This window comes from Magnolia sinica, chromosome 2, assembly GCF_029962835.1.
Source record: "Magnolia sinica isolate HGM2019 chromosome 2, MsV1, whole genome shotgun sequence".
Taxonomy (NCBI): Eukaryota; Viridiplantae; Streptophyta; class Magnoliopsida; order Magnoliales; family Magnoliaceae; genus Magnolia; species Magnolia sinica.
The window spans coordinates 27248730-27268623 of record NC_080574.1 but is presented as its reverse complement, the minus strand read 5'-3'; the positions used below and the strand labels follow the sequence as shown (position 1 = coordinate 27268623).

Sequence of the window (19894 nt, the reverse complement as noted above, 5' to 3'; positions counted from 1 at the left end):
TTTGGTGTGCACCTAGGTTTCAATGGTAGGCATCCCCATCTCAACTTTTCCTTTGTGTGTGGCCCACTTGAGTATTGTATCAGTCTCATTTTCGAGCCGATGTCCAAACATGAGCTGGCTCAAATGATCAACGGAGTAGATTACATATATACATAGCCATGGGTTCCACGGAGCTAGGCTCTTTACAACAGTTGCACGAGATTTGCGTCTCATTTTAAGGTCACATGCAAAGAGACATCCACGCCGTCTACAAGCACGTGACCTTAAACTAAACTTAAACCGAGTCGAGTTCAAGTCACCCAATAACTGAACTTGACTCGATATGAAATCCAACTCAACACTGACTTGACTCAATTTGAAACTTACACACACACACACACGTTGCAGGTGATGGAGAGGCTGCAATTCCGGCAGGTGCGCCTAGGTTCTAAGTTGTGATTTCAGCCAATGGATACCCGCTGCACCCAACCCAACTTGGTGCTGACTCGACTGACTCAGTATCTATGACCGGGTCAGACTCGGTCTGGAATAGTACATGCTAGGGATCAGGTTAGGCATGCTAGACTTAGTATCGAATTGGATCAAGTTAAGTAAGGTCTATTTCAAAACCAGGTCGAGTCGGGTCAGCCCTAACTCCGTCGGACTCAACTGTGCCCAGCTATGCTTAAAATAGCCAAGCCCATCGGATGGGTTACAACATTCAGATGCCATTCATTGCGTAAATATCAGGCCAATCTTATTCATTAAGTGGGCCACAGACCTGTGAAACCAGTAGTGTTGCTGATCCAATAGGCATCCTTGGCAAACCTGATTACTGATTTGCCAGATTCTCGGACCAGTTTACGTGATGGGAAGCAAAGGGACATGGAAGCCGCTTCGGTGGATTCCCGACTGTGGGGCCCATAATGCTGTATACATCTTATATCCACGTCGTCTATATGTTTTTCCAGATCTTTTTAGGGCACCAAAAAATAAGGCAGATCTAAATCTTAAGTGGACCACACCATTGGAAATAGTGGTGATTGAATGCACACCATTAAAAACTTCTTCAGGACCGCCGTAATGTTTATTTGCTATCCAACCTGTGGATAAGGTCACACAGACCTGTAAAAGGGGACCACAAATCCAAAACTTTTGCTGCCAAGAAAAGTTTTTAATGATAGGTGTTAAATCAATACTGTTTCTTGTGGTGTGGTCCACCTGAGATTCAGATCGGCTTCGTTTTTATTTAATGCCCTAAAATGAGCTTTCGAAACGGATGGACGGAATAGATATAAGATACATAAATCAAGATGGGGCCCACAGTCAGGGAGACCTCTGTAGATCCACTGAAGCCGCGGCCAAGGGGCATGATCTTGCACATAGGCCACGCTGACAAGTGCTTGTCATTGCATGTGCCTTGATATATGGTAATCCTTATATAAAAGGGGGTTGATTTATTGGCCAGCCAATGCAGCACACAGATTTGCATACTGACACTGCATGGTGCTCTGTGGGCCCACCATGATATATTTGTTTTATATGTGCCGTCCATCCATTTTGCCAGATCAAGGAAAACAGTGGTGATTGAATGCCCACCATTAAAAACTTCCAGGCCCCCTGAAATGTTTATTCTCCATCCAACCTGTTAATAATATCACACAGACACGGATGAAGGGAAAACACAAATCTCAGCTTGATGGCCCCAAGAAGTATTTATGGTGGGATTTCAATCCCTAGTTTGTAGTCCACCTGAGATTTGGATCTGCCTCAATTTTGGGTTCATGCCTTAAAATGATATGGAAAAATGGATGGCATGGATAAAACACATCCATCATGGACCATGGTGCGGTCCACAGAGCACCGTCCAGTAGCGAACGCTACTGGCAGCGTCCGTGCAATCCGCGTCCGCCGTGACGATGCATGATCTCAGGCCATGGTGCAAAAATTGCAATGAATGGTGGGTGATTGGACGAGGGTTGCCTTCAAGGCTTCAACCCCCGGCCACAGGAAGTTACCGCCGTCGGAAGCTAGATGGGGCGGACCGAAATGTTTACGAGAAATCCAACCCATCCATCCATTTTGCCAGCTTTTGTTAGGACATGAGCTCAAAAATGAAATAGATTCAAAACTCAAGTGGGCCACACGACAAGAAAAGGTGGAGATTGAACGAACACCTAAAATATTCATGAGCCATAGAAGTTTCAGATCAGGCTAATACCTTATGAACGGTTTGGATGGCATATAAACGTCATGATGGAACCCGGGAAGGTTTCAACTGTAAGCATTTCCCTACCCACTTTTACTGTCATGTGGCCCACTTAAAAGTTTTTGGGCGGGCAAAGTAGATAGATTTCTTACAAACATCTCAGTGGGCCCCACCTAGCTTCTGACCGCTGGAAATCCCTGTAGCCAGGCAATCCGCGTCCTCGGTGATTGGCCCATGAATGCACAATAAACCAATTAAAAGAAATTATGATGGTTAGGATCAATCAAACGAGTACAAGTTTTGGAGGATGGTCCATCAATATAAAGGTTCCTGATGTTTGGTTCTGACCACCAACCGCTGTATAAATGCGTCACAGAAATTCAGCATGACACTAACGCGGTTTGGCTATGACGCTGCCACTAGCCAGGTGGCTAGTGGTCGGTGCTCTGTGGGCCCTGACATAATGTATGTGTTTTATCCACGCCGTCCATCCATTTTTACAGGTCATTTTATGGTTCAATCCCAAAAATGAGGCAAATCTAAAACTCACGTGCACCACACCAGGGGAAAACAGTAGTGATTGGATGAACCCTTTAAAAACCTCCTACGGCCCAATGTAATGTTTGTTTGACATCCAACCTGTTGATTAGGTCGTAAAGAACTGGATTAAGGGAAAAAAGAACATCAGCTTAATCCAAAACTTTTGTGGCCCACAGGAAGTTTTTAATGGTGGGCGTTCAATAAACAGTGTGTGGTTCACCTGATAATTGTATCTAACTCATTTTTGGGCTCAAATCATAAAATGATCTGAAAAAATGGACGGATGGCATGGATGAAACACATACATCATGGTGGGTCCCACATGGCACTGACCACTAGCCATTGGCTAATGGGAGGGTCACTAGCCAATCCGTTTCCGCATGACACAGTACTTGTGAAAATATTGCCAGGTGGGCCATGCATGATTATCAGAACTGCAAATCTGGTGGCGCAACGCGATTACCACCAATTGCTCCACTCAATCTCCTCCGTACATATCCCACGTTTGATGATAAGAACTGGGACCCACATGTGACCCCAAGTGCATTTAGGCTACAGAGGCAAGACACCTTTCTTCTGTTATTTCTATTTCCTTGGAAGACGATAAAAGCCTGCAGAAAAATACTCATGCTGCGGCAGTGACCCCTCCAGTACCTGGAAAAAGCTGTGAGCCCCACCATGATGTCTTATCCGCACCACCCATTCATTTTTCCAGGTCATTTTAGGGAATGAGGTGAAAAAAGAGAGAGATCTAAATCTCAAGTGGACCACACCACAAGAAACGGGGGTGATTGAATGCCCACCATTAAAAACTTCCTATGGCCCATTGTAATTTTCATTTGCCATCCAAACTGTTAATTAGTTCACACAAACCTGAATAAAGGGCAATCATAAATATAAGCTTGATCCAAAACTTTTGTGGTCCCGGGAGATTTTTAATGGTGGGTGTTTAACATGTTTACACACACCGCCAGGTGTAGGCACACATGCACAAACTATAGGAGTAAATCCTAATCGCAATAAGAGAGATCAACAATCTTAATAGTGGTGATTGTGCTGCTGAGTGTTGGGGCGCTGCACAATCGCTAGGCTGACTAAGTGTTTTATGCAATTTTGCAATCTTAATAGTGGACAAATGTGTGCAATTCAATTGCATCACTATTCATAATTGCACACATTTATCCAAAATTGAGCCATTCATTACATGTGTAGCCACATGTCCGAACTGAACAGCAACACAATCACCACTACTTATGGTGTGGACCGTGTGGTCCACCTTAGATTTGGATCTGCCTCATTTTTGGGCTCATGCACTGTACCGAGCTGGAGGTGTCACTACCAAATCTAGTCCCTCCCTGTGATGCTTCGAAACACATCCAAGTCTTCTTGTCCTTCAAATGATTTTGTCTCACCTTTGCTTATCATGTTGGATTTTTATTTTTATTTTCTAATTTCCTAATTGAGCTGAAGCAAGAGCACGTTTGCTACCATTTATCAAGAGTGTAAAAAACAAGGCCCACAGATGAAGCACTCTAGTGCATTAAAACAGAAGATGCAAATCACGGCACCCATTGTGGATGGACAATGGCTTCAAAATCGTACAACCAGCTGATTCCACCTTTGAATTTGGACCCATTTGTCTTCAACCATCCATCTGACAGCCGAAAACTAGCTAGAACCGTTCCATCATGGCAATTTTTCCTTCTCAATACTCCACCCAGAATCATCATCATCGTCATCGAACTAGTTGTTGGTGTCCAACACTCCTGTAGTGCAATACAGGCTTTCTCATCACACCGTCCCACGTTTTCTTTTCTCCTGCATCCTACCCCAGTTTTATTGGGGTCTATCACTTTGCAGGAGTGCAAGTTTGAGCTAGGCTGACTAAGTGTTGGGGCGCTGCACAAGTACCACACGGGTCGAAGTGCCCAAGTCTGCAACATGCAGCTTCCTTACTCCTGCAGCTGAATCAGCACACTTCCTGCAACTGAGAAGATAATAGATTTACAGTTCCAGCAAAAAACTACATGTGTAACAATCATCAACCAATTCTAAGTAGTAGTGTGGACCTGGCCCAAGGTCAGGCCACTTAGGAGTGAGATTTGGAGCCTGTCTTGAGCAGGCCTAGGTGATCAGCCTAGTAATTACTTGGGATTGCGCCTAAGCCAGGCCCAACCCAAATGATTTTAACATCAGTTGGCCGAGTTTTTGGATGGTTGGTCAAGGCGGCCCTCTGTCTTCCATCCTTTTTATCAGGTGCAGGCAAGGTAACACGGCTTGTGACACCATACCATCCTTCCCACTACCAGGGCACTAATATACAACATCAGAACCATGAAAATGGTAGGCCCCAACATGAAGATCACCTGGGACAAAATCAGGCCATTCCACTCATCAGGCGGGCCACACCAGTGGAATCAATGGACAATGGACAGACTGAGTCAGCATACAGGTGTGGTCCAACCATTAAGCAGATCAGCCTGATTTTCAAGAACAATGATTTTCATGGTGGGGCCTACTGTTTGCACAGTACTGGTGTCCTGCACAAGTAGCATGCTGGTGAGATTGTACCAGTGTTTCAAATAGCGCCCGTAGCGTGGCCGTAGCGCTACGTAGCGTTCCAAATAGCGTAAATCCCCTGTAGCGTACGTTACAAGGGTCGTAGCGTACACTATAGCTACATAGCGCGTAGCGTCCGTAGCGTGAGCTACAATGTTTTTTTTTTACTATTTTAGTTTTTTATTATTTTTTTAGGTTTTCTTTGTTTCTAATGTTGAGAAATGTGACACTTGTATTGTACTTGATACTTTTAACCTATGGGATTTTTATTTCTTTTCATAATTGTGACTTGTGGTTTCAATTAAACATTATTAATTAAAGTGGTTTGCTTATAAAATTGTTGATGTGATAATTATTTGATTTGACTTATATATCTGGATTGGCTTTTGATAAATGATAACTAATAACTTTTAGAACATGCTTATAATTGATAAAATGAATCATCTTTTAGGCATTTTTATATTTTTTTCCACTATTTATTATATTTGTCCTATTTTAAAATAAAAAAAATAGAAGTATCGTGTAGCACGCTACGTATTTACGCTACCCGCTATAGAGGTTGAGCGCTACGCATCACGCTACCGCTATTTAAAACACTGGATTGTACAGAACCACAAGTTGTGGAAACATTGCCTGTGTGTGTCAGTTCACTTCTTTTTTTTCCCGTGGGGCAAAAGGTTCAACCACCGCTAACTTTAAAACAATGGACCTCAACATGGATGGTATATATAGCCCTTGGCATTTGGCCTTCTCTACTTAAAATGTGTAAAGATGATGTTTTTTCCCCTGCCCCAACCGTGCATTTGAAGGCCACAATATCAATTGGTCAGTATCTTCACATTTTAAAGATCTCTAAGACATTCCCCATCAGACGGTTTGGATCATTAAACCATGAGCCCCATATGCACAAAACTAACTAATCAGCAAACTACACATCTGATGCTGAGCAGGAGCCCATGATCACTCTTTAAATTTTAGTGTTAAAGCAGCATCCATGGCGTATACATGCGACGCACGCATCTCATGGATAGGCAATGCAAGGTAGAGAACAGGGAAATGCAAGGTGGTAGAAGAGACTATGCTCTGTCAGCTTCTGTTCACTACAGAACATTTAACTTTTCATACAGAAGAATTCCTCAAGGAATGGCATGTGGGTCATCCACATGGTCTGGTTCTTGTGCCACAAAGAATTAGTTGCGAAGTCAGGTGCTACACACGTCGTGCTGCACTTCGTGAAATAGAAAATTCTCTAAGATTGCGAGAATTACCTTGGGCCAACATTTACAGTTTTCTCCAGAAGTTGATGAATCCATCTGCAAGAGACTTCAGGCCTCCCCACACTGTCGATCTTTCGGGCGGTGGTTCTTCAGAATGCACCCGTTTAGAGGTCTCTCTGAACAAAGACGATTAGCAGACCATATTGAGATTCCAAGTGCATTGACAATCTATTTTGGATAATTCACGATGTTGTTTAAAAGGGAAGGGCCAGATGGATCATCCACGCAGTTGGGATGTGTATCCAGACCTAGTTGTGACCCTGCTGCAAATGGAACCATATCCAGAAACTCATACTGATTGGCTACCTTAACCATCTGATATCATCCTTTGAATTTGGGCCACTGATCATTTTCTTTTTCACTACCAATTGATGGTCACAAATTAGATGGTTAGCATCATCAACCTGTAAGTATCATTCCACTATATACTCCATCCACAACAGGGCCCAAATTTTGAATGGCCTGGATTGACATACATGTATGCCATGTGCAAAGTGGAATCGCAAGTAAGCAAGCCGGAGAAACTTCCTGATGCTTAAAGCAGGCTGAGCAACTCCTCTTACACTGGGATATGAAGGATCAGTGATTGAATGCTGACCAGTTGCCTATAAGCTCAAGAACATCGGTCAAGGCAATTTATGAGTGTTTCTAAACAACAGAAAGCGATTACAGTAGTAATACCAACGAGAGACAACATGCTGACCTTTGAGACTTCTCTGATTCATGACCTTCTTGCCCACCTTTCAGCACAGATTCTCCCTTCAAACCATCCAAAACTTTAGAAGCAGTTTCATCTTTTCTACTACTTTCTACTTCTTCAAGTGGTTGTACAACTTCAATTCCACTTCCAGCAGAAATAGTGTGGGTCTGCATAAGCAAATGGGAGATGTTACCATGGCTCTTTGAAATGAAATATGTACCAGAAGAATGGTGCTCGGATGAGGAATTTATGAAGAATATATAAGAGTTTAATACTAACAGAAGAATCTTGTATGCTGGAGGCTTCTGAACAAGCAGTAGGTTGTTTTTTAGTACTAGCAATCGGGGTAGACGCCAGATCTCCAGCAACATCCCCAATATTATCCTCTGCGCGTTCATTATCAAATTTCTGATCGCAAACCTCCCTGTCTATTCCCATAGCCAGCCGAGTATTAGGTTTCCGGCCTTTGATGCCAACAGTTTCTGCACCTCTTCCAAGCGACTCATCCAAGGGGCTACTTACTGTTGCGACAAGATTTAAGGCCACTTCATTCAAGGCCTTTTTGACCTGAATAGTAATCTGGGGCTCTTCCTTGGCCATTTTAGTGCTTTTAACAATTTCGATGCTGGTGTTCTCCTTCATGCCCGAGATCAGATCACAAGAAGTGGAACCTGCAGTTGTCATAGAACCTGAGACCTTGTTGATTTCAGTAGAAACTTGTGACTCTTCCTTTGCATCAAGATGAGGAAGAATTGCTTTCTCTGTCTTTCCCACTACAGTTTCAATTTTCTTGCTTACAGGTGACTTGTTATATTCATATACCATTTTCTGAAGGATCTCTCTAATGGCATAATAACCCCCACCAACATGTTTCCTAGCAAGGGAAACAGAAGGGAATTTCCCTGCATTCATGGCTCTGTACCTGCAAAGATCCCATATGACATTTATTCCAATAAGAGCTTTACAATGACACCAAATACATTGACATAACCCATCAAGGTGATGCACATGTATCAGCCAGTTAACAATATGTTTAGTGTTCACACAAAAGCATTTATATACAAGATAGTATGCTCAACTGACTCAGTGATTGATTGACTTGAACAAAGCCAGAATGAAGTAGTTCCTCAATTTTCAAAACCCAAAATAACACGGCTTTGGAACTGTTTAAAAAAACCAAGTATTTTGCTCAATCGAGTATTTGAAAACCTTAGTTTAATATCCATTACAGATCTTAACTGAGCTTTGAGTTGTAAATGTAATGCGGGCCTGCCAAACTCTAATATCATCAGATATAAGCCAGGGCCGGGTGATCCTGGCTTACATAAAAGGCAGAAATTGCAAATATTTGGCAAAAAAAAAAAAAAGACAATTGATTATGTTAATAAAGATATACTATATTGTTATCAGTCTCACAAAAGGAAATGGGGTGTTTTCTTTTAAATATTTCAAATATTTTCTAATCAGCAGCAATGGGAACTTTTTTAGACTCTTAAAACACGAACGAGTACCCCATCCAGCTTTGAGTTCGCCTGGATTTCGACCTCATCCAGTCCCAGTTGGGTTTCATGTCAACAACAACAGCATAAGTGCCTACTAACTTGACTATAATTAGAATGGATGTAATACTTGAACAAAGCCAGTTAAATGCTTGGTTAATCTGACAATAATCAAACATTACTTGCAAAGTTACTTCGACAGAGAGCTGGGATGCCATTCAAATTTGAAATAGTTCCAACAATAGGACTTCAAGAAGCAAGAAAAGAATAGTACTTGTCAACAAAGGATTCCAGCATAGCACGCCGTTCGTCTTTTGATAATCTCTTCTGACCTCTTTGGGGTTTAGATGAATCAGAAGGTACTGAGGCAGCAAAGGATCTTCCACGCCACTGTATATTTGATCCATGTACTGCATTGGATATCTCAATGGACACTGTAAAACTATCAATGTCAGATTTCCTTTCATTAAAAAGGAAAAGCAAATTAGTTCCTAATGAGAATTTTATCTAAAAATGTTATCATTTGCAACATGCACATCAGATATAAGTTGCAATATAAGTTCATATATAAAACTACACTGCATACACAGTGTATAACTGCAAGACTATGATCTCAAAATCCACAAGTGGTAACGAGCAGCGAGTGATAGCGAGCTGAGTGTTCTACTTGAACTTTGTCATATCTATTGCACACCCCCACCAATGAGCAATACATGCGAAGAAAGAGGTCAGCCCCCTGCCTTCTAAAAATCACTTAGGCTGTTCCAGTGAGCAGCCCATTCATTCCTTCTCCCTCCCTGGCTGTAGCACTCATCACGTGTGGTGGCTGCAATCCCATGAAACAACCAACTCCTATTCATTCTATGCATTGGAATAATGCACATGATCCTACCCCTAGCGTAACACATATTGCAGTACGTACCAAAGTGACCCACGATCCAGGTAGCCTTGATAATAACAATTTCATTTAGAAATAAACAAAGAAGTATTGTCAAAGGACAGAGAAAGCATTCCCAAAACAATGCCTAGATCTCCAAACAGCCTCATTTACTAGGGCCATCTGTCTCACTACCCCCTCTCTACACAAGTGAATGGAATATTGGACCAGTTAATTTATGTCCATCTAACAATAGTAGCAGCCCATGCATATCATCATCAAATACAAAAGAAAATTCCCAAGGCTTGAAATGCTTGTTTGAAGCCCACGACATAACATTTCATGTGCCCCCTTTTACCTAATACATGTCTATGGTAACATGAAGAGAAAGTACTAAAACCTTCTTTAAGAGCTTTTGGTTCCACCTCAGCCATGAAGAATCACAAACTGTACCATTCTCATCCCAAGCACTCCATCCACTCCGGAATGTCATGTATCACTGCTTAGTTCTCCATTAGAGTTCAGCTTGCAAGGCCCTGAGGGTAGCCACCCCTACCTCTGCTTTTTTCTCTATTTCTTTGTTTTTAATGGGTACTTTCCAGTTAACATTCTTTAACCTTTTTCTACTGCGCCAATTGAACAAGTTGGCCAGAATAACCAAAAAAAGGACACCGAGAATACTCTCAGTATTCCATAAACACTTAAGGAGATTTCAAACCAAGATAAATTGAAGTATACATAATCCATAGCAATCACAATACTGATAAATAATAATAATAATAATAATGAACAAAGGGAATGTAATGCAATGGCATTTTTATACCGGGCTCGAGTGGGGTGGCCTGTGGGATGCGAGGGCACACTCGGGGTAGGCAACCCACAGAACCCATATAATTTGGGGCCCTTGTGAGGCGGAATCCATGTGATTTGGGGCCCACGAGGGGGCGGAACACATCGATTTAGGACTCACAAGGAGGGTTCGGCCAAGGACCAAACCCATGGATGTGGGGCCTGGGCTATGAGATAAACGGATTAATTCATCATGCTCTATCAGTTCGAGCTTTTAGAGCAAGTGGTTAATTGTCCTGCATCAGAATGATCCCATGCAGCAAGTTTGTCATTCCATTGAAACATGGTGATGCAGAGAAACCAAAGCATTGATATTAACTGCCAATCCAATCTTGCCCACTCATCATAGACCAGTGTGCAATAAACACACCAATTGAATGTGTTAAAGTCCCTTGATATACATTGATATGTCATCCTCTAGAGGCTCAAGCTTTTGGAGCAAGTGGTTGTTTCACATGGTATCAGAGTAGAAGGTCAAGTGTTCAAATCTCAGGGCAACAAATATGCCTTAATAATATATTCTCCCATAGGGGGGGCTAGGAAAATTAGCTCCGGCCCGAGGACCGAAAAATCAAGCCCGGCCTATTTATGGTGTGAGCAATGTTGTCAAATCACATAAGCCATCATCCTGTGCTGATCACTTATGCCATCACATAATTGCTTAAATGATCGCTCAAGCCAATGACTTTATAAAAAAAAAAAATCAAAAAAAAAAAATCGTAAAAAAATTTCTAAAAATTTAAGAAAACTATGTATAATTAGTACAAGTGATTGGATTGGGTTTATTTACCTATTTCATTATAGTTTGACTATTAGGCCATCTATATGTTGAGTTATATTATATTATATATAACAAACAAATTTAAATAATCAACAAGTTACGCTAAGGAAGAATTGGTTATTGAAAACTACAAATATAGAAAATGTATTGATAACTTGAATCTTGATGAGTTGATGCTTACAATAAAACTTATTACAATCTACAAGAAACTTGATTGTTGGTCATTATGTCATGGCATACTTCCTGCATGGCATCTGCAACCATAGCATAAGCAATTTGAGCCATGGTATAATCGCATATGACAACATTGGGTGTGAGTATCCCTCCACCCTTGCCTAGTATGTTTCCGTGCGGACCTCCACCCTGCACATGCGAGGGAGTCTTTTAGAGGATGGCTTATCAATGTATATCAGGGGACTTTAACATTCCCCCGCACGTGCAGGGTAGAACTCCACACAAGAACATACTCGGCAATGGTGGAGGAACACACACAACTATGTCAAACAACCACTTCTCTAAAACCTCGAGCCACTAGAGGATGGGGTATGTATATCAAGGCACTTTAATACTCCCCTGCACGTGCGGGGTAGAACTCCGCACGGGAACATACTGGGCAAGGGTAGAGGGACACTCACAACTCACACCATAAATAGCCCCCTGTGGGAGAGTATATTAGGGAGACATATTTGTTGCTCCCAGGATTCAAACACAAGACATTCCGCTCTGATACCATGTCAAACAACCACTTTCTCTAAAACCTCGAGCCACTAGAGGATGGCATAACAATGTATATCAAGGGACTTTAACAGAATGATCCAACACATGTTGCAACATTCGGCCCTTTTCCATACCACTGATCAGATGGTTTAGCTTTGTCAGATCAAAGTACCGGAGCACCATAGGCAAGCCCAGGAAGGGTCTATGAGATGTAAAATCCGCTTGTTCTCTTTAACTTATCTGTACAACCATTTTGCAAGCCATTGATAGAATTAGCTAAGGTCATCATCTATGTGATTTCCATACTGGTGGATGAAGAATTTGGTGAACCAGATGGATGATCCAGACCAAAGAGTGCAAATGAGTTGCATAGGATAATTCCCCATCAAGAAATAGGTTCAAAAACCCAACATATTCACAAACCATAAAAAAGAAAATCTTCTAGCATTTGGCTGCTCACAGATTGTCTCCTCTTTCAAAGCTACAGCCAATCACATTTCATCACCCATTTGGCACCAGTTCTTAATATTTCTATTGTGTTTTTACTTGCATGTTGATCTCTACAAAATGTTTATTGAGTTTCCAATGCTTATAAATTGTTGTTTATTCATAACTTTCATAGTTATTTTTACATCCATGTGAAGAACTATGTTTCTGCCTTGGGCGCTTACGGTTCTGTAAACAGCAGTGTGATGATGGTACTCCCCGATACCGTCATCAGGTCCGATTTGATCACCTCCAAGCACTTTGGTGGGGGAAACCGTCCAGCCTGTGAGCACCATCCCTGTCAGCATCAAACATGACAGCTTCAACCTCCTCCTTGAACTCTGCTTTCAACTAGGCCTGGTAAAGGGTGGGCCTTAGGCCTGGATTTTGAACGGGTCGGGCTGGGTTTACCGGGCCGGGCCTAGTCAATATATTGATCTTGCCTAGCTCCATTGCTAAACTATTTCCAGCTCCAATGCTTGCATGTACCTGGCTAATGTTTAGCACCACTATATAATTGGGGCTATGGTCTTGGTCCCCATTCCCTTGTAGCCTGCTCATTTTCTTCTTCATAAAGATTAAAAGAAAAAAGGGGGAAAAAAGGCACGTAAGAAAGAAAAAACTTTGATATACTCACAATCCACAACAACATGGAGTAGCTAAGGCTACATTTGGATGCCCTATTAAAGTGAACTAGAATAGTTAGTTCATAATATCAAACAAATGACTAAATTGTACTTAATGAAGTAGCCATCAAACAGCAGTAACATTCCTATTTCCTTTACAAGTCCAACTTGATAGTAGTCTAATTGGAACCTAGTCACTCAATATCTTTCTAAAGAATTAAAAAAAAAAAAACATTAGTCACTCAATAGGAATGCATGAGAAGGTAACCGCAATTGGGTCACTTCCATGTTATTAAACTAATTTAATTCTTTTGATAGTACATCCAAACACGGCATCTAAGAAATAAATTGGCATTTTATTGGGACTTGCATTTTTTTTAATAGCATGATCTCCATCTCCCTTCTAGCACAATCTGTTTCATCTCCTTTCAATTATGAAATAAAACAACCTATAGGCAAATAACAATTCTAAAACCCTGTTCAATCCAATTCTGAATTTCATGTTCAATCTTCATCAAATAGGATGTAAGCTGTATAGAATGAACTGAACATTCATGTCTAATCTTTGGCAACTAGGATTTAGGTTGTATAGAAACCAATTGTTTCCCATAGGATTTAAGCTGTATAGAGTGAACGGAATATTTCACGTCTTTGGCATTAATACAAGTCTGTTGCTTGGTCAAAAAAAAAAAAAGGAAGGAAGAAGAAGAAGAAGAAGTTTTGCAGAGGATCCAAATGGAATCATAGGATCTGCACTGTAAATTATTCCATTACAGGAATGCTCCTCTGTTTATATGAGGACTAAAGGGGCGTTCTGGCTCAGTTTCTTGTGATGCATTTGATTTTATAAGATGCTTCTATATTGACGAGGCGAGTTTCTATCCATATTTCATCAATTGCTTTGAATAAGAAAAATAACAAAAAGGGCTTGAGCTATGTGCTCATAACGAACACAAAATGCCCTATGTGATCTGATTTAGTACACCTGGATAAGATCCGGAAGATATGTCAGAAGAGGGCATTCTTCGCATGTCGAATGTGGACCGTCGCTTAGCTTTTTCCTTAGGTGTTGTTTGGTAAACTGAAAAATAAGGTCTGAAAATTAATTTAAGTGTTGAAAACTTAAAAGTACTGAATTTTAGTACTAGTTAAGTACTGAAATTTTTGTTTGGTAATTTGTTTGGAAAAAAGTTCAGATATCTGAAAATAAGCACTTTTTGCACAAAAACTTGTTTGGTAAACACAAACTACAAATGTCTAGAAATTGGCAATTTATCACATTTGCCCATATTGTCCCAATTTCTATATTTTATAGAGTATGAGACGAAACTTATTATTGTCATGCCTCCAAATTGGGCACACCTATGCCCATTCCAATAAAATTTTAGTACTTTTCCCACCAAATAAAGCCAAGTAGATGAATGGTATGGATCTTTTATGTTTGCCACTACAGTAACATAAATTGATTGTGTAAGGATGCAAGTAGACGATACTCGTCCCAAGGATATGCACTGTATGTTCAGATTTTCAGTTTCTACACATGTGGCCTTTAGTTCTGTAGTCAAAGCATATAGGTGAGATGGGCCACACCATTAATGGACTCCATTTTAGATGAAGGAATAACTCAAATGTCATATTGATTGGATGATTTTAATCCATCTGAGTTAGCCCATTGATATTGTACCCCAACCAATTTAGTTTTAGCCATCCATTTGACAGTGACAAATTGAATTGTTAGATCTCTAGATGACTTTGATTTCGACGCTATGATCCAATTACAACAGGACCCACAGCTAGGACAATCTAAACAGGCATGCAACAATTACCTACATCCACAGTATGCAGGTAACATCTTTCGTCTAGACCAGATTTGAATCTATAATCATAATTGCCCGATTTGCAACTCGGTTGAACACTAAGACAGCCCAATGCATTGAGGTGGCCCACCTTGATGTCCATGTGAAATCCGCACCGTCCCACCATTTAGCCAGCTTATTTTAGGGCATGAGCCCAAAAATGAGGCAGATCCAAATCTCAATTGGACCACACCATAAGAAACTTAGGTAATTGAATGCCCACCATTAAAAACTTCTTGGGGGCCACAAAAGTTTTAGATGAAGTTGATATTTGTGTTTTCCCTTCATCCAGGTCTGTGCAACCTAATCAATAGGATAGATGGCAAATAAACATTATAGTGGGCCCTAGGAAGTTTTTAATGGTGGGTGTTCAATCACCATTGTTTTCCTATTGTGTGGTCTGCCTGAGATTTAGATCTGCTTTGTTTTTGGGACTATGCCCTCAAATGATCTAGAAAAACTTATCGACAACTTGGATATAAAACACATACATCGACGTGGGCCCCATAGTCTTGGCAACGCCCACTAACGTGTTACCCATTAACACCTAATCCGCTCCCTGCAGGACACAGATTGCCTATGAAAGCCTTTTGTAGGAACTTCCTACCACCAAGGTGTTCCAAAACGGTAACGGTGGCTGTAACGGCCGTTACTGCCATTTTTTATTCTTTGAAAAAATTGTCACAGGACCGTTACGAGGCCATTATGACCTATTTTTCTGTAATGGTCGTTTCAACCCCGTAACGCGTAACGGTTATGACCATTACCGTTACGTAATGGTCATTACGTAACTAATTTTGAATACCTTGCCTACCACGGAAGCTAGGTGGAGCCCATCGTGATGTTTGTGAGAAATCCACCCCGTCCATCTATTTCTCTAGATCATGTTAAGGCATTGGCAAAAAAATGAGGCAAATCCAAAACTCAAGTGGGCCGCGTGACAAGAAACAATAAGATTTGAACATCCACCGGTGAAACATTCATGGGGCCACGGAAGTTTTGGATCAAGCAAATATTTTTGTGATTTCAGTTCATCCCGGTAGGAATAACTTTATAAACAGTACAAATGGCATATAAACATCATGGTGGACCCTAGGGAAGTTTCAATGGTAGGCATTTCCCTACCCACTTTTTCGTGTCGCATGACCCACTTGAGTTTTGGATCTGCCTCATTTTTTGACCCATGTCTTAACATGATTTGGCAAAACGAATGGACGGGGTGGATTTCTTACAAACATCACAGTGGGCCCCACCTAGCTTCCTATCGCAAGAAGTTCCTGTGAAAAGGCTAGGAACGACAAGCAATCCACATCCCTCCGTGCGTGTAGTTGGATTGTGTACGGCACCTAGGTCAGTACCATGTTGACGTGGGAAAGTTCCGTGGGCCCCACCATGATGTATGTGTTATATCCACACCGTCCATCCATTTTGTCAAATCATTTTAGGGCATGACTCAAAAATCAGGCGGATCCAAAGCTCAAGTGGACCACACCACTAGAAAACAGTGGGGATTGAACGCCTACCATTGAAAAACTTCCCAAGGGCCACAGAAGTTTTTGATCAATCTGATATTTGTGTTTTCCCTTTATCCAGGTCCGCGTGATCTTATGAACAGGTTGGATGGCAAATAAACATCCCGATGCGCCTTAGGAAAGTTTCAAGGGTGGGTGTCATTGTCCCCGTTGCCTTTTGGTGTGGTCTACTTGAGCTTTAGATCTGCCTCATTTTTTTGGCTCATGCCCTAAAATGATCTGACAAAATGGATGGATGGTGTGGATATAGCACATACATCATGGTGGGACCCACGGTACTTTCCAAGTAAGCACGTAAGTTTTCAAAGCCTGCGAAGATAATAGTCTTATCAAAATGTTGGTTCATCCAAAATTTTGAAGGAAAATCACTTACTGCATTCAGGATAAATTATAAGGGCTGGTCGCTTAAAAAACCCACTAATTTTAAGTGATTTGTAACATTAAGTTCTTAATCTTTATCTTTACCAAATGGTCTCAATTCCCAAAATCACCTCTCAATTCCCAAAATCACTGAAAATAGCAATTTTCAGTGATAAGTCCTGAAATAAAGGTTTACCAAACAGTACCTTAGTGTTCATGTATGGAAAACAGTTGGGATTGTCCCATTGATGTATTGTTTGAGTAATGGACCCTCCTTAGCATGCCCACCTGATGAACAGTCTGGATTCCATCCTCACAAAACACTTGATCCCTTGAATATAGGTCTCTCTTTCTTTTTCTTTTTTTGTTACAGCACCATAGATTGGACGGTTAACCACAGAATGACAAGTAATCCAAGGTGGGAGCATCTAGTAGATGTTTCACATTGATGATTAGACTTATTTTTATCTGAAGATCTCAACCGTCCAGTTTTTGCATCCTATTAATCGTATGGTTGAGATCATCAGGTTAGGGGTGATTATTTCATCATCACTTGCCAAGAATCAGCAGTTTCGCGTCTACAAAAGTAACTGGATGTATTGTGAGCCTATCATACAACTACTTGTATAAGATCCTACCCCCAACAATAAAGACAGAGAATCCGAGAAAGAAAAGACATGGAAAGGATCGGGAAAATGAGAAAGAAATAGAAATGCCTTACCGCTTTCCGAGGCGGGAAATCGAGCTGCATAGCTCTTGGATGAGAACACAGCAGATCTCGCTGCCTGCATAACGCAATCGCTAAGCCACTAAACCCTAACTCCAATCAGACATTGAATCGCCTATCTCTCACGACAATCTGCAGCAGAAAGAGTAAAAAGGAAAGAAAAACGACGCCGTGAATGAGATGCTGACAGGAGGAATCGTCACTACCTCTCGTAGGCCTCCCTCCAAATTAGGGTTTTAAAAGGGTTTGAAATGCGGTTGGGGTTTCTGAGTTGAGGAGTTATATGATACTCAGGCCGCGTAGACGCTTAATACACAGGCACCGAGAAACTGTACGCGTGGCATGTATTAATTCAAATCAACTGACTAGGTTTTGAAGCCCACTGTCTCCAAGTCACAATCCCAATATCGGATTGATTGATTAATCTTAACCTTTGATTATGGGACACTGGAAATAGAACCGTTGGATATTATTCAGTTTTAAACGGCCAATAGATGTCCACCAATCCGATACTCAGGTAGGACGTGGATTTCCTGCGAAAGCCTTTCGCAGGAAGATCCTGCGCAAGGATGCTGGGTGGGCCCCACTGATATGTTTGTGTGAAATCTACCCCATCCATCCTTTTTGAGAGATAATTTTAGGATGTACGATCAAAAAATAGATGTATCAAGCACCCAACTGGGCCACACGAGAGGAAATAGTTGTTATTCAGTGAGCACCGTTGAAAAAATTTTACGACCATAAAATTTTTGCATCAGGCTATATTTTTAGTGTTTTCACTTCATCCAATTTAGAATGACCTTATAAACGGTTTGGATTGCATATAAACATCAAGGTGTGGTCCAGGAAGGTTTCAACGGTGGGAATTTCTTTCCCCAATTTTCCCTCTCGTGTGACCCCTTTGAGTCTGGTATCCAACTCATTTTTGGTATAACGGCCTAAAATGTGCTCGAAAAACGGATGGACGGAATAAACTTCTCACATACATTGCACTGGGCCCCACCCGGCAACCTTGCGCAGGAACTTCGCCTTTCGCAGGAAATCCTCGTCCACTCAGGTAATTGTAATAAGATTGATTTTTGGTTCATGGCCCATCTGTTCTAGGTACCATAAATTGGTCAGTTTAGTTAAAATATTTGTATGCCGTGTATCATCCATCACGCCCTACCAGAGTATCAAAGTTTATTTCTTTGGTTTTGAAATGTCTCCGTCTCCGCAGAAAAAGAGAGCAAGACAGCGTCACCGAGCCCTGCGCATCTTGTATCGCCACATGCATTGCACATTCCCGGACGCGGACTGCGTCCTACCCCCGCCCGGACGTAATCCGTCCGGGCAGGGCTCTTTGGGGCCCACCGTGTTGTAAGTGTTTTATCTACGCCGTTCAACGCTTTTTTCCGATAATTTTAATACATGAACCAAAAAATGAGACAGGTCCAAGGCTTAATTGGACCACAAAGTGGGGATTGAATGTCCACCATTAAAAACTTCCAGGGAGCTGGAGAAGTTTCGGATCAAGCTGATATTTCTGTTTTCACTTCATCCACGTCTACGTGACCTTATGAATAGGTTGTATGGTTAAAAAAAAAAAATCACATTGGCCCTTGGAAAGGTTTCAACGGCGGGTGTCATTATCAGTGCAGCTTCCTTTGGTGTGGTCCACATAATCCTTGTAGCTGCCTCATTTTTTGGGTCATCTCTTAAAATTATCTGAGAAAAGCGTTGAACGGCGTGGATAAAATACTTACATCACGGTGGGCCCCACAGAGCCCTGCCCGGAAGGTTGACGGATTACCGTCCGGGCGGGGTAGGACGCAATCCGCGTCACACATTCCCATGTGGCACGTGTGCGAAGGATATGCGACATTCTTGTAGTGGTCCCAAAGCGATTTTTAATCGGATGGTTGGAGAAAATGATGATCAAAGGTTTCCGTTCAACTCGCATGTGTTGCATGACTGATGCGACTTGATTTCAAGGAAGAGAATACATGCAGTGTAGGACAGTCTGATGAACGTCTCGGATCCCGTCATCATCTTTAAAGTCGCTCGTACGTCGCTTTTGTTTCCGGCGGTTGAAGATGGGAAGCCGATAGCGTAATGAGTAAAGTAAGCGGGGCTACAGTGATATATGTATTTTATCCACGCCATCCATCCATTTTAACCCATAATTTTAGAGATTTTTACCATGGTAAATCTTATTTTTTATCCGCCGGCTCTCTTGGATGGATTCAAACTTTACTCTGATGACTAAAACATTATGTACGGACACACTACTAGCGGACGAAAGCACTACATGACCGTGATAAACATATGGCTACGGATT

General features: G+C 41.5%; 1 protein-coding gene across 4 annotated transcripts; it reads right to left on the bottom strand.

The window, feature by feature from the left end:
- Window positions 1–4187: 4187 nt before the first annotated feature.
- LOC131236792 (uncharacterized) lies at window positions 4188–17862 on the bottom strand. 4 transcript variants are annotated; one of them, XM_058234231.1, is made up of 7 exons: window positions 17569–17862; window positions 14085–14194; window positions 9038–9197; window positions 7544–7935; window positions 7268–7431; window positions 6556–6680; window positions 4188–4715 (listed from the first exon to the last, which is right to left on the bottom strand). In XM_058234231.1, exons 1-6 carry the CDS (start codon window positions 17636–17638, stop codon window positions 6569–6571), a joined length of 1008 nt encoding a protein of 335 aa, XP_058090214.1. In that variant the 5' UTR covers window positions 17639–17862; the 3' UTR covers window positions 4188–4715; window positions 6556–6568. The 4 variants fall into 4 exon arrangements, with proteins under 4 accessions (XP_058090214.1, XP_058090211.1, XP_058090210.1 ...); XM_058234228.1 differs by having other exon boundaries at window positions 4188–4709; window positions 7544–8186; window positions 14085–14180; XM_058234227.1 differs by having other exon boundaries at window positions 7544–8186; window positions 14085–14180; window positions 17569–17860.
- Between the last annotated feature and the right edge of the window lie 2032 nt (window positions 17863–19894).